Source organism: Carcharodon carcharias, chromosome 12 (assembly GCF_017639515.1).
Source record: "Carcharodon carcharias isolate sCarCar2 chromosome 12, sCarCar2.pri, whole genome shotgun sequence".
Classification (NCBI taxonomy): Eukaryota; Metazoa; Chordata; class Chondrichthyes; order Lamniformes; family Lamnidae; genus Carcharodon; species Carcharodon carcharias.
In genome coordinates, this window is record NC_054478.1 from 145,529,317 (window position 1) to 145,545,051 (window position 15,735).

The window sequence follows — 15,735 nt, forward strand, 5'->3', positions numbered from 1 at the left end:
GGTTCTAAAAGATAGCTCACCACCACCTTCTTAAGGGCAAATCAGGTATGCGAAATAAATGCTGGCCTTGCCAGTGAGGCTCACATCCCACGAATGAATATAAAAAAAATGATGCCTGCACGGAATACTGTACAATCTATGCAGCATATGCTGTAGCATACACTTTCCTGTGAGGTTTTACATATTGAACTGTGCATAAACACAGTCACTCAGCTGTGATCACTGTTTACATATTTGACTATTCAAAGTATTAGGGATGAATCTGAATGAAGAAAAAACCATCTTACACTTCCTTGTACAGGCACCGACAATTCCACTGGAGTAACAAAAACACAAAGTTTATTAAAAGGAATTTATACATATATTCAGACTCAAGTTTCAAGTTCACACATCTTTTAATAACAATTAGGTTTGCAAGCTTCTCCTGCCTTCCAATAGGGTTATTTTTCCTCTGCAGAAAAGAGGAGTTTTCCAGGTCAAGATCACATGTCACTTATTAGAAAATAAAGTGACAGGTGCCCATTGCAGACACAATATTTAAATGAAATACTATGGGAACATCATTGTTGTGACTCACTGGGGTTGTTCTCCTTGAAGCAAAGGGACTGAGGGGAGATTTGGTAGAGGTACATAAGATCATGATAGGCTTAGATAAGGCAGACAAAGAAAAGTTGGTCCCATTAGCTGAAGGTTAGAGAGTCAGATTTTTAGGTTTTGGGCAAGAGATGCAAGGGAGATGCGATGGACAGCATTTATTATGCAGTGAGTGGTAATGACCTGAAACTTGCTGCCTACAACAGTGGTGGAAGTGAAGAAGAAGAATGATTTCAAAAGGAAAAAAACACAGTTGAAGGAAATAAACTTTCAGGGCCAAGAGGATATAGCAGAGGAAAATGGGACAGGTTGGATTGTTCTATAGAGACCCAGCATGCAGTCGATGGGCTGAATGGCCTCTTTCTGTGCTGTGATGACTCTACGACATGGGCATGTATGCACCTTTCAGCCAGGGTCACTGAATAGCAATCAACATCAAACATAGCCCAATAACTAAAACTAAGATCTTCTAGCCTGAATGATTAGTTTTATACCAGAAGACACCTTGATTCCTTCAGCTACTTGGTGATCAGGAGTATTGAAATCTATTTTTATTAAGTAACGGAAGAAAGGAAGTAAATAAAGTTTGAAGGGTCAGGAAGAGTGGACTTATCAAAATTGAGAACTTTACTGGATTAGAAAATCTAGGGTTGGAGCATCCTTTCAGATTGTGTGATAGAGGATTTTTCATCCTCCCCTCTCTATCGCTTTCCTTCATCAACTTTTGAACTCTGTTACTGACAGTGGCCACGTACTCCTATTACCCTCAGAAGCAACATTACTGATGCAGATAAACTACTGTTCCTGTTCTATTCAATAAAATCTAGCTGCAGATTCTGCATGGCAAATTTTTAAATTTGAAAACCACATCTTTAGTTGGAGAACAGCATTAGCTTACTCAATTTAGACATTTCATTATCAGAACTAGATTACAAACAGGGAATAATGACAGTAAGGAGATTTAAGTTATAATAAGTAACTGAAAACACTAGGGTATATAATACATTTACAATGTAAGTTTATATTGAGTGATTTAAAGCTAGCACCTACATAAGCTTGCACATATCAGGATTCTCACATTAAACAGTTTAGAGTGTTACATTTATTTATCTGGATGTAAATTTACTAAGGCTATGCAGCCAGTGAAAGTTGCACTGTACCTTTCAAATGATAAACATTATTGTGCACATAGATCATTTCTCTGTTAGACAAGGAATATTTTAGGACTCACAGTTGTTTTCTGATGCAATTAGCTTCATTCCAATACATTCCCTAGTGTTGATCATTTTTAACTACACCATCAGTACTTTCACTTTTATAAACATATAAAAATTATCCCCACTGGGTTAGCTAGAAAAAGATAGGAGTCATTTAGAAGCCAATCAAACTCAATCTATGGAACCTTTCAAAAATTTCTTCCTAGCCTTCATTATCCTGCTTCTTGAAAGCAGAGCAGCCTATGCACAGCCTTACAAATAGTCTCAGTATTGTCACTCCCCTGGTCTGTATCCAGTCAATTACATGTCAGTAACACGTCACCGTCCCCTGGCTCCAGATGAGTCTCCATTTCATATCAAGCCATCTTAGGACATTGCCCATTGGCGATATCACAGGAGCAGCCCAGCAGAGAGAATGAGAAAACTTGGAATTTTCATGACAGTAAGTAAATGCAAACTTTCCTGTCAATTATATCAGTAGTCCATGTCTAAATGCAGCAAGACCTAGACAACTTCTAAGCTTGGGTTGACAAGTGTCAGGAACTCACCAAGGCTCCTTACACAGCACAATCTAAACCCATGACCACACACTTGGGAACAACACCACCTGCAAGTTCCCCTCCAAGTCACTCATCAATCTGACTTGGAAATATACATTGCCGTTCCTTCACTGTAACTGAGTCAAAATCCTGGAACTCCCTTCCTAACAGCTCTGTGGATGTACCTACACCACATGGACTGCAGCAGTTCAAGAAGGCAGCTTCTCAAAGACAGTCAGGGATGGGCAATAAAGGCTGGCCTAGTCGGCAATGTCCACATCCCATGAATGAATTAGAAAAAAAGAAAATATGCTTTTCTTTTTCATTACCTAGTATGCAACCTATTTATTTCAGAAAAACTCCTCATTTAATTTTAAAAATGCTCTCACTGGTTTCTATTTACTTCCTTTTCTTGATCTTTCCATGGTCAGCCCTGTTTCTGCAATTCTAGCTGTCAAACAATGCTAGTGGGCGATGTGGGAGATACAGCCTGGAATTACATCCATGGGAACTTTTTAGCCTTCACTTGGTGATTTCCAATGACAGCAATGGAGAGATTAGGTACTCCACATGGGGGAAACTCCATACACTATCACTTGACTCACTATTAGGTAGTACCAAAAGTTAGCTCCAACACATTGCACCAATGTTCTGTTCTTGAATCACACAAAGATTGAATACTGGGAGGATACTGAAGGTAAAATCTCTAGGTTATTTAGGGGCAGTTAGATATTATACAAGTGGGGTGACAGGCTTTTCTGGAAGGATGAACTCAGTGGGCCAAATGGCCTTCCTCATCATTATCTTTACAAATGGCACCATATTAAAATCCAAAGTTATTACTTTGAAGAAATACTTAATAACTTGTTTATGCACAATAGAGGATCGATTACATCAGAAGGTAAAGTCAAGCCTAGAGCTTGGATTTGCAAATGAGCAGACAGATGAGAAGCCTCAAGCAATTATGTAGTGTAGCTTACACAAAAAAATAATATAAATCACTGTTTTTAGGTTTCTATTTAACATTTTTAAATTCAAATGGAGTCATTTGTGCTTTATGTATGGTGAGAATAATTAAGTTTAAAACATCTTATGAGGCATGATGGAAACAAATTTGAAACATCCTTGGACTGATGACAGTTTGTTATTCACTTACAAATATTTCTATCATAACCTCAACAACCCTAACAGCACTGCTTTCCACTGGCCAAGATTACTGGATTCCAATCTGACATTGATTCTTTTGTCATATGTCCTGGTCAAAGATTGGAGTCAGATATTACCCTGTATGTCAGCGAACCTGGTTCCTAACATTTTTGTACTAGGGTTTTGTTTGTGTGAACTGCAGCCAACCCATGACAGCCAGCTGAATTAAAGAAACACATGAGACCAAGATGTGTTTACCTTTGGCACAGACCACACACAATTCATGGTCCAGAATGTTTATTTGTTCTTTTAAATACAAGTGCAAAATATATTACATGGCTGGCTGTACTCAGGGGAAGAAAGTAACATTATTAAGATTTACAATTAGAAAAATCTATCAAGACAGCAGTAAAAGAAATTAAGCAAGTCAGTCGCTAAAATTATGCTTGTATGTTGTATTAATGAGGTTACACAATAAATATTAATCACAGTTAAAATCAAAGTATGTTGGTACAAAACTGGAGGGCCGATTTTAGCTCCCAATGGGAAACCGGCAAAAGCAGGTGGCATCCATGTCCAGCAACTCAAGTTGAAGGCTGGCAGCCTTAACAGCCCGCCAGCCAGCAAGATGTCCATATCAGATAGTAAACAACAGCTGGCTAGACGGATGAAAAAGTTTGGAGCACTCATTGTTGTTAAGGAGTAACTTGGACAACAACTTTTGACATCCGCACATGCACAGTTAAACAAAGAAATCAGAAAGTTGTTGCCCGAGTTGCGCTGTACCTGCAGGAGTTATGATATACCCTTATCTCACTGATACATTCAGAATTCAAGTGCGTGAAGGATATGAAGTTGTGGTACTTGGAATCTCATTTCTTCAGGTTTTAATTATTGTTGGAAATTTTAAAATTAAAATAATGTTTTACTTTTTGTTATCTTTCTCTTAATCCTATCTCTATTTACCTTTCTGTACATGATTTGACGTTGAATAAAATATTCTAACTTACACTTCCTGGTTTAGGCTCTGAGTTCAATCCACGTTAAGAAAATGCACAGTTGCTTGCTATGTTCACACAAGTACAGGTACCCTGTAAAGGGCACCACATTGTTTTGACTCTCTAAATACCACAGTTAGCTGTGCAAAAGCCCAAAAGTGTAAATGTAATTTGTCATTTGTTCGTTGCTGATTGAAAATTCCGAGCCATTCATTCTCGGGTAAATAAAAACACTAATCTGAAAAGATTATCAGGTGAAAATTCTGTAGTAGGTCTAATTTTAAGCAAACTACAAAAGCTAGCTTAAGAGTTATCTACTTATGCACTCTTCCCCTTCATCTCCACGAGTCCTTAAGCTCAGCTGAATTTGTACAAAGTCACTGATGTAGTACAAATATTTATGTGCACTAAAACACAAAAATACCTGTCTGAAGAGTAGTTCCTGCTGTTGCTCTGCTTGCCTCTTTCTTTGCTCCAACTCCTGTTGCTCTCGCTGCTCTTCCTCTTCTTCATCACTTTCAATTGGTTCTTGTTTGACCTGTACCACCTTGTTCATAGTTGTAGACTCATTCTGACTGACACCTCTGTCTGAGTATGGTTCTTCTGGCATGGCCTGATGTTCTCGGAGCTCCTCTTCTGTTTCTTCAGGGTGACTTTCATGCTGCCTAGGCTGCTCGCTAGGTTTTGGCATCAGCTGTAAAATGACAGGAGGGGGGAAAGAATTGTTAAATAATTTAAGTGTCAAAGCCAACTTACTCCAACTGTATACTGCTTCAGAGCCAGATTCTTTAAAATCTTCAGGTCTGAATTTCTATATTTTCACAATATGGAGAAAATCTGTCCTCTATAAACAACTGCAAACTGTTTAATCAATTTGCAGTGATGTCTTCGCTATTATTAAGCCTTTCATTATAAAGGTCAGAGGACACTGTCAAGCTGATGCTCGCACAACATTAAACCAAAACATAGAAAGCTATTAATCTACACATCTCAAATTCAGTGCGCAAACTGAGGGTTCAGATGATGTTCTAAACCATTTAAGCTTCAGTCTTTTGGCTTGGGATATCACCTGCATTAATAAATTACTCACTTTTTCTGTGTACTATGAAGCAATTTTTTAAAAATATGTGGCTAATATAACAAGAGCTTAACTAGAAGTATTTCACAAATGTCCTAAAGCATTCTGTTTTAAACATGCTGAGTGACAAGTCTTTAATTTACAAGTTCAGGAATTAATTGGCATTCACTGCGTGTTGTTTAATTTACATACCTGCATTAAACTGACAGACAAATATTGCCGTTCTTCTATGCCAAACAATTTCATAATTTGAAACAATCAGTAATATATACCTGAAATCAAAACAGAAAATGCTGGAAAAACTCAGCAGGTCGGGAAGCATATGTGGGGAGAGAAACAGAGTTAACTTTTCGAGTCCATATTACTCTTCTTCAGTAGATTGAAACGTTAACTGTTTCTCTCTCCACAGATGCTACCAGTCCTGAGTTTTTCCAATATTTTCTGCTTTTATTTTAGATTTCTAGCATCCGCTGTATTTTACTTTTATTACAGTAATGCATACCTACCCATTTTAAAATCTGCACGACATTCAGCTAAGCTGTGAGAACAAACATATGCCATATCTAAATCAATTAAACACATCTAGTTTTTGGAAATTTGGCACTTGCAAAAAGGCTATGCATCACTCCATAGTGAACATACTCAATCCAATAAAATTTGATAAAATGACTTAACCCTCACCTACATTTCATAATTTCAGCATAAATCTACAACACTGAAATATGTGAATGTGTCAGTAATGATTAAGAGATGTGCCAACTCTTTGCAAGTTGAATACCAGCAGTGATCTGAATTATTGCAACCAAATTTCTCTGTTGTGGGTTCAAATCCCACTCCAGAGACTTGAGTTCAAAATCTAGGGCTGACATTCCAATACAGTTCTGAGGAAGGGCTACGCAGTTGGAGGGGCCATCTTTCAGATGAGATGTTAAACCGAGACCCCACCTTTCCTCTTAGGTGGGAGTAAAAGATCTTGCAGCACAATTTCACAGGACAGCAGAGTATTTATTCCTCAACCAACATCGCTAAACGTCACCTATCTGGCCATCATCACTTGCTGTTTGTCAATGTAAATTTGCTGCCAGGTTTCCTACATTACTACAGTGGCTATAATTCACAAGTAATTAATTGGTTGTGAAGCACTTTGGAACATCCTGCAGTCATGAAAGGCGCCTTATAAATGCAAGTCTTTATTTTCTTCATTGCTGAAAGTGATAAAAATTGAGGGGAAAAAAGGCCTTTTAAAAATTATAATAATGCTAAAAATGCAAAGTAAGTATACACCCAAAAAATTTGTAAGTTAATTGTGTAAGGTAATTGAGTGTCCCCCAAATGAATGAAAAAAAAACAATTAAACTGAAAATAAATTAAGGTCAACAAAGTCTACAACGAGGTATAATGGAAAGAATTCTGGAAGCGAGGGAAATTGCCAGAACAGCTTGGAAGGGAGACTAGAAAAAGTGTGCAGATGAATACACTAATGATAAATATGAATATGGGGCTAAGTTGGTAAATGGAGTTCAGGTACAGATCAGCCATGATCTAAACGAAAGGGCAGAGCAAGCTTAAGGGCTGAATGGTCTTCTCCTACTCAGATGTTTAATTAATTGCTGAGCACATTATTAAAACATTCCTCCTGTAAGACGTTTAAACAGGCTAATATGTAATAAAGTTGCATTCTAATCAAGGATTCTGCATTTAACAGACAATGGACCTATATTCTGAGCTGTGTGAACTTGAAGGGAGTGCTTCTTCAATGAAACTGACAGGCCAGGAAGCCTTTCATCATTGAAACTGAAGAGCTGCAACCATGGCCAGCTGAGAAGCTGCTATTGGCAGCACTCCTTCTCAGAGTGCTTGCTGAGTGATTGACAACTTTTTGGAAGGCACTTCATTCGCCATCAGCTACATTATCCCTGCTGCCAGTCTTCACCTAAGCATGGCATAGCTTATACAGCCCTACTTTAAACCTCAAAAGAAGAACAAGAGAAGCAGCCCCCTTCTCCTTAGCCACATGCAGCTCCATGTGACAGAGGGGATGGACACAGATCCAGCTCCGAGCAGGCAAGGTCACCAACATAAGGTCTACAGGCAGAGCATCAGCTCTCTTGACATGTGTGAGCAGCAGTGCCTCAGCAGGGTCAGGTTTTCACAGCAGGTCATTGCTGAAATCTGGAACAAGACCTCCTCCTCAGTGCGCGAGGTAAGCAAGCATTGCCATTGGCCATCACAATGTCTGCCACTAATGTTTTCCTGTTTGATCCAACCCTTTAACAACTTTAAAATTTGCTTCCTTCTTGCCCTGGCTATAACTTTCATTTTGAAAGAAAAATAAATCAGATTTTATTTGGCTTCTGTTTCCACACAGCCAATCAAAAATCTACATTTAAGCATAACAAAGTGCATAAACACATCAAAGCAGGAAAATATTCTGCTACAAGAATAAATCAGTCAGTTATTTTGGAGTCTGACAAAATCCACATGACTAAACTCATCCACAATGCTCTAAGGGTTAAAAAACAAATTGTTCATTCTAGCGCCATCCATTATTTAGGTATTCAAGTTCTCCAGCTTTTATAGACACAGTAATGACCTCTGCTCTTTGCCCTTGGGCTCTGATTGCAATTGGCAGAAATCCAGTGGGGAAGAGCTGAGGTCAGCGCTGCAAGTTCACAAAATGCACATTCCTGAAACTGCCCTCCACTTTGCACAGAAATATCTTCACAATGGGCAGCGCTCAGCAAAGAGGAACAAAAACTAGGGATAACAGCAGCTTTCAACTGGAAAACTTTGGGGGCTACAACTGTAACTATTTTGCAAAGACTTGTTAAAAGCATTCATTAAAGAGGGTCTAGATTTATTCTCTTCAGGCAAATGCATGTCATGACAGTACTTATTATTTGCAGTCTGAATAAATATTTAGCAAAAGGAAATTTAGTTTCTTGGCCGTGATAACGTATATTGCTCAAACAAAATACATTTCCATTACAAGTCTGGCTACTTAACGGCAATTCTTCTCAGACCAAGATCCGTATCTTATCTGAACACTCTTGACAACTCCATTTCCGCCAATAATGCATTGTTCAACCTTGGTATTAGGGATAAAGGCATGAACATTCAAACCTTGTCTTTTCTGAAGGGCTGCCCATGACTGAGCAATCAGGTTCAGGAAATTAAACTCTATTATTTATGGGAAAAGAGATATTGCACAAGTCATAGGGACATAATGCATCTCCTCACAATCTGCACTCAATGTAGACTACAAGGCTGAGAACCACAAGGGAGCTCAACGTGCCACTTCCTACAAAATTCCTTCGAGCGTTTACCTTGGCAAACATTTTTTTAAATTTCATTTTTATGAGATGTGGGCTTCGTTGGCTAGGCAAGCATTTATTGCCCATCCCCAATTACCCTTGAGAAGATGCTGGTGAGCTGCCTTTGTGAACTGCTGTGGTCCCTGTGGTGTAGGTACACCCACAGTGCTGTCAAAGAGGGAGTTCCAGGATTTTGACCGTGTGACAGTGAAGGAATGGCGATATATTTCCAAGTCAGGATGGTGAGTGGTTTGGAGGGGAACTTCCAGGTGGCAGTGTTCCCATGTGTACAATGCCCTTGTCCTTCTAGATGGCAGTGGTCATGGGTTTAGAAGGTGCTGCCTAAAAGGAGCCTTGATGAATTTCAGCAATGCATCTTGCAGATGGTACACACTGCTGCTAATGTGCATCAGTGGTGGAGGGAGTGAATGTTTGTGGATGGGGTGTCAATCAAGGAGGCTGGATTTCTAGATTGCCCTGGATTTCTTGAGTGTTGTGAGAGCTGCATTCATCCAGGCAAGTGGAGAGTATTCCATCATACTCCTGACTTGTGCCTTGTAGATGGTGGGCAGGCTTTGGGGAATCAGGAAGTGAGTTACTTGCCACAGGGTCTAGCCTCTGACCTGCTCTGGTAGCCACAGTATTTATATAGCTAGTCCAGTTCAGTTTCTGGTCAATGGCAACCTCCAGGATGTTGATAGTGGGGAATTCAGTGATGGTAATGCCATTCAATGTCATGGGGCAATGATTAGATTCTCTCTTGTTAGAGATGGTCATTGCCTGGCACTTGTGTGGCTTGAATGTTACTTACCACTTGTCAGCCCAAACCTGAATATTGCCCAGGTGTTCCTGCATTTGGACATAGATTGCTTCAGAATCTGGAGTCACGAATGGTGTTGGGCATGATGCAATCATCAGCGAACATCCCCACTTCTGACGTTATGATAGAAGGAAGTTATTCAGGAAGCAGCTGAAGATGGTTGGGCCTAGGATACTACCCAGAGGAACATCTGAAGTGATGTCCTGGATCTGAGGTGATTGACCTCGAACAACCCCAACCATCTTCCTTTGTGCTAGGTATGATTCCAACCAGCGGAGAGTTTTCCCCGATTTCCATTGACTTCAGTTTTGCTAGGGCTCCTTGATGCCACACCCGGTCAAATGCTGCCTTGAAGTCAAGGGCAGTTGCTCTGACCTCATTTCTGGAGTTCAGCTCTTTTGTCCATGTTTGAACCAAGGCTGTAATGAAGTGATGAGTTGAGTGGCTCTGGTGGAACCCAAATTGAGCAGCAGTGAGCAGGTTAATGCTAAGCAAGTGCTGCTTGATAGCACTGTTGATGACGCCTTCCATAACTTTACTGCTGATGGAGAGTAGGCTGATGGAACGGTAATTGGCTGGCTTGGATTTGTCCTTTCTGTATACAGGACATACCTGGACAATTTTCCATATTAACTGGTGGATGCCAGTTGTTGCTGTGCTGTAACAGCTTGACTAGGGGTGCAGCAAGTTCTGATGCATAAGTCTTCAGTACTATTGCCGGAATATTGTCAGAGCCCATAGCCTTTGCAGTATCCAGTGCCTCCAGCCATTTCTTGATAATACATGAAGTGAATCGAATTGGCTGAAGCCTGGCATCTGTGATGCTGCGGACCTCCAGAGGAAGCCAAGATGGATCAACCACTCGGCACTACAGACTGAAGATTGTTGTGAATGATTTAGCCTTATGTTTTGCATTGATGTGGTGGGCTCCTCCATCATTGAGGATGGGGATATTTGTGGAGCTTCCTCCTCCAGTGAGTTGTTTAATTGTCCACCGCCATCCACAGCTGGATGTGGCAGGACTACAAAGCGTAGATCTGATCTACTGGTTGTGGAAATGCTTAGCTCTGTCTATCACTTGCCGTTTATGCCGTTTGGCACGTAAATAGTCCTGTGTTCTACCTTCACCAGGTTGACGCCTCATTCTTAGGTATGCCTGGTGCTGCTCCTGGTATGCCCTCCTGTACTCTTCATTGAACCAAGGTTGATCCCCTAGCTTGGTGGCAATGGTAGTGGGGAATATGCTGGGCCATGAGGTTACAGATTGGGGTCGAATACAATTCCTCTGCTGCTGATGGCCCACAGCGCCTCATGGATGCCCAGTCTTCTGTTCGAAATCAATCCCATTTAGCACTGTGTTAGTGCCACACAACACGATGGAGGGTATCCTCAATGTGAAGCTGGGATTTTGTCTCCACAAGGACTGTGCAGTGGTCGCTTCTATCAATACTGTCATGGACAGATGCAGCTACAGCAGGCAGGTTGGTGAGGATGAGGTCAAGTATATTTTTCCCTCTTGTTGGTTCCCTTACCACCTGCTGCAGATGCAGTCTAGCAGCTATGCCCTTTAGGACTCTGCCAGCTCGGTCTCTGGTGGTGCTACTGAGCCACTCTTGGTAATGGACATTGAAGTCACCGACCCAGAGTGCATTCTGTGCCCTTGCCACCCTCAGTGCTTCCCTGAAGTGGTGTTCAACATGGAGGAGCACTGATTCATCAGATGAGGGGGCACAGGTTATGTGGTAATCAGCAGGAGGTTTCCTTGCCCATGTTTGATTTGATGCCGTGAGACATTATGGCAGCCGGAGTTGATGTTGAGGACTCCCAGGGCAACTCCCTCCCAACTGTATACCACTGTATGGCCACCTCTGCTGGGTCTGTCCTGCTAGTGGGGCTGAACATAGGGATTGTGGTGGTGGTGTCTGGGACATTATCTGTAAGGCATGATTCCGTGAGTATGACTATGTCAGGCTGTTGCTTGAGAGATAGCTCTCCTAATTTTGGCACAAATCCCCAGGTGTTAGTAAGAAGGACTTTGCAGGGTCGCCAGGGCTGTGTTTGACGTTGTTGTTTCCAGTCCTTCTGGTTTCATTCTTTTTGGTAGGCTTGCTAGGCCATTAAGAGTCAACCACATTACTGTGAATCTGGAGTCACATAGAGACAATAGTTTCATGGTCATCATTAGACATTATTTTTATCGAATCTGCTGTGGTGGGATTTGAACCCGGGTCCCAAGAACATTACCCTGGGCCTCTCGATAGCAGTCCAGTGGCAATGCCACGGGGGCAAGGCCATGAAGGGATTTGAAAACAAGTTTGAGTATTTAAAATTTAAGTGTTGCTTAACCTGGAACCAGCAAGTCAGTGAGCACAGATGGTGATGGGTGAATGGATTTGGTGTGAGTTAGGACACAGCAACAGAATTTTGGATGACCTTAAGTTTACAGAGTAAAAGGTGGGAGGCCAGCCAGGTGTGCGCTAGAATACACCACCGCCTCCTCATGAAAATGCAGTTTGGGGAGGCGTGTGCTACTAGCACCCCTAACATAGCTGATCCTTCACAATTGAGAGGTAAAGCACTCCTCCCTCCCCTTGTCACCTTCGATTTCAAATGCCAGTGATCCGAAGTAGAGGGTAATGTCAAAAAGTATTACTCAGTGGGAATTGCACAATGGCCTGAAACTGCTGCAACTTCTGGACCAAGTGAAATACAATGCAGGATAACAGTCCAATGAAATACAATAATGTAAAATTAAATGCAGAAGACATAAGTTTAAATGGAGAAACAAAGCAGTTTGAGTTCTTTGAATGACCATAGCTAGATGCACACTCAGGTTAAAATTCTAAAATACAAATACCATTTCTGCCTGTTTTAGTTTCAAAATATTGAGTTATTTAGTCATTGTCTTCAGTCCCCACCACAAAAACTTTGCTCCCTAGCCACCAATTCCATACCTCTCGAAAGCAACCGTGAGGGTGACCAGGCTGATTGCAACCTTCATTTCATATTTGATCCTGAAAGAGCTAACAAAATATCCTTGCCATTACTAAGACCACCTATCTTTACATCCATAATATCGCCCGATTCCACCCCAGCTTAGCTCATCTGCTACTTAACCCTTCATCCATGCCTTCATTATCTCTGGAATTGACTATTCTAGCGCACACCTGGCTGGCCTCCCACCTTTTACTCTGTAAACTTGAGGTCATCCAAAATTCTGTTGCTGTGTCCTAACTCACACCAACTCCATTCACCCATCACCATCTGTGCTCACTGACTTGCTGGTTCCAGGTTAAGCAACACCTAAATTTTAAATACTCCAACTTGTTTTCAAATCCCTTCATGGTCTTGTCCCCTCCCTACCTACGGAATCTCCTCTGGCCCCACAACCCTGAGAGACATCTGTGTTCCTCTAATTCTGGCCTTGAGCACCCCAATTTAAACGCTCCACTGTTGGTGGCCATGCCTTCAGCTGCATGGGCCCAAAGCTCTGGAATTCTCTCCCTAAAGCTCTCCACCTCTTTACCTCGCTTTCCTCCTTTGAGACATTCCTTAAAACCTATCTCTTTGACAAAGCTTTTGGTCATCTGCCCTAATGTCTCCTTATGTGGCTTGATGCTATACTTCGTTTTGCAATGCCTCTGCAAAGTAACCTTGGGGCGTTTTATTATGTGAAAGGCGCTATAGCAATACAAGTTTTTATTGCAGCTGTTGAGCATCTGATAGAGATATAGAATCATCATTGGCAAGTTTCCATTATACCTGTGGGTTACAAGCGAGTATTTTTAAATTGATTTACTTGGACAATAGTATAGTAGAAGCAAAATATTCAAATTTACAAATGATACCAAAATACCACACAACCAGACTCAAAGGATTGAGATAATTGGGCCAGGTGGATTTTAAGTATATAACAATTTGGATGAATAGAAGATGGGTCTTAGCATTCCTACCTCTGGGCCAGAAGCTCCTATGGAAAGTGTGTGTAGAACGTGGCCAAACAATTTGATTATCAGCCTGTAAATCTTTCCAATACGCCTGATGTCAGGCGGTAAAAGCGGGAGTGTTTCCGGATCAGCCATACTGCAGAAGGCAATGGCAAACCACTGTTGTACTTTGCCAAGTATAATAATGGACCAATCTAATGGAGGCCCCCGGTCACCAATACCTGTTTAGGGTATGGTATCTGAGGAGGAGGAGCAGGAGGTACCAAAAATGGAGTATGCATTACATGGAAGTTGTATGGAACGCTAATAAAAAAAGATTTAGGAGCAACTGTGGTTAAATCTGTAAAACCATCTTCCCCAGGCTGGCCCACAGTATATAAAAGCAAATAAGCTACTGATTTGCACTAGTGTTCCTTTTAACATCGACAAATACCTCAATTGTTTCACAGAGGAAGAGAAGAAGCAAGGAAAGAGCGCTGGTTTTTAGTTGGAGAGATGATCAAAAGTTTGCTTATCAAGGCAGAGTTTTAAGACACTTTTAAAGGAGTCACATGTACAGGTTCCACATGTATACTGATGATGCACAATTCCACCTCACCACTAAGATAAACGCAAAATACTGCGGATGCTGGAAATCTGAAACAAAAACAAAAATTGCTGGAAAAACTCAGCAGGCCTGACAGCATCCGTGGAGAGGAAGACAGAGTTAACGTTTCGAGTCCGTATGAAGTCATCTTGAAATGTTAACTCTGTCCTCCTCTCCACAGATGCTGTCAGACTTGCTGAGTTTTTCCAGCAATTTTTGTTTTTGTTCCACCTCACCACTATCTTGCTTGACCACTTCACTGTCTCTGATTTGTCAAGTGGCTTGTTTGAAAACATTACATCCTTGTTCAAAACAGGTTGTAAAGGTCTGCCCTGCAATTATAAATCAGTCAGTTTAACTTTGGTGGTGGGGAAACTTATAGAAACAATTATTCAGGATAGAATTAATAATCATAGCAAAAATATGGATTGATTCGGAAGAGTTGGCATGGATTTGTTAAAGGAAAATAGTGTCTTACTAACTTGCTGGAGTTTTTTTGAACAGGTAACAGAGATGGTTGATGAGGGCAAGGCTGTTGAAGTGGTGTATATGGACTTCCAAAAGGCGTTCAAGACAGTACCACACAACAGACTTGCGAGGAAAGTTATAGGTCATGGAATAAAAAGGACAGTAGCAACGTGGGTACAAAATTAGCTGAGGATAGGAAACAGAGTAATGGTTAGTGGGTATTTTTTGGGCTGGAAGGAGATTCGTAGTGGAGTTCTCCAGGGGTCGGTATTGGGACACTTGCTTTTCCTGATATATATATATATATATATATATATAAAAATGATCTAGATCTTGGTGGTGCAGGAGACAATTTCAAAGTTTGCGGATGAGAAGTTGGGACTGTTTTTCTTGGAGGAGAGTGCTAAGAGGAGACTTAATTGAAGTTTTCAAAACCATGAGGGGTCTGGACAGAATAGATAGGGAGAAACTGCTCCCGCTTGTAAACAGAAGAGGACACAGTTTTAAAATGTTTTGCAAAAGAAGCAAACGCTAGGTGAGAAAGAACTATTTCACACAGCGGGTAGCTGGGGTTTGGAATGCACTACCTGGAAGTGTGGTGGAGGCAGGTTCAACTGAGGCATCCAAGAGGGCATTGGATAATTACTTAAATAGAAATAATTTGCAGGGTTACAGGGGAAAGGCAGGGAATTGGCACTAAGGTAAAATGCTCAGAAGGCAGGTGCAGACATGATGGGCCAAATGGCCTCCTTCTACACTGCAACAATTCTGTGAAATCAATATTGAGCAAGCAGAATTTCTGTCAAATAAACACTAGGAAGACTAAAGTCATTGCCTTCAGTCCCTAGATACTGACTCCATCCCTTTCCCTGGCCACTGTCTGAAGCTAAACCAGACTGTTCAGAAGTCTGGCATCATAGTTAATCCGGAGATGAGTTTCAGACCACATAACCACTCCATCACCATGACTGGCTACTTCCACCTCCATTGTTTCACCCCAACTCATCTGCTGCTAAAAACCTCATTTG

General features: G+C 41.2%; 1 protein-coding gene across 13 annotated transcripts in view; it reads right to left on the reverse strand.

Moving 5' to 3' along the window:
- Positions 1–15,735, reverse strand: part of hdac4 (histone deacetylase 4) — a 454,869-nt gene that overhangs the window by 82,016 nt on the left and 357,118 nt on the right. For all 13 annotated transcript variants that reach the window (XM_041201590.1, XM_041201589.1, XM_041201588.1 and 10 more), the window contains one exon: positions 4,919–5,188. In XM_041201590.1, the coding sequence (XP_041057524.1) occupies positions 4,919–5,188 (270 nt within the window). The remainder of the gene's footprint in view (positions 1–4,918; positions 5,189–15,735) is intronic.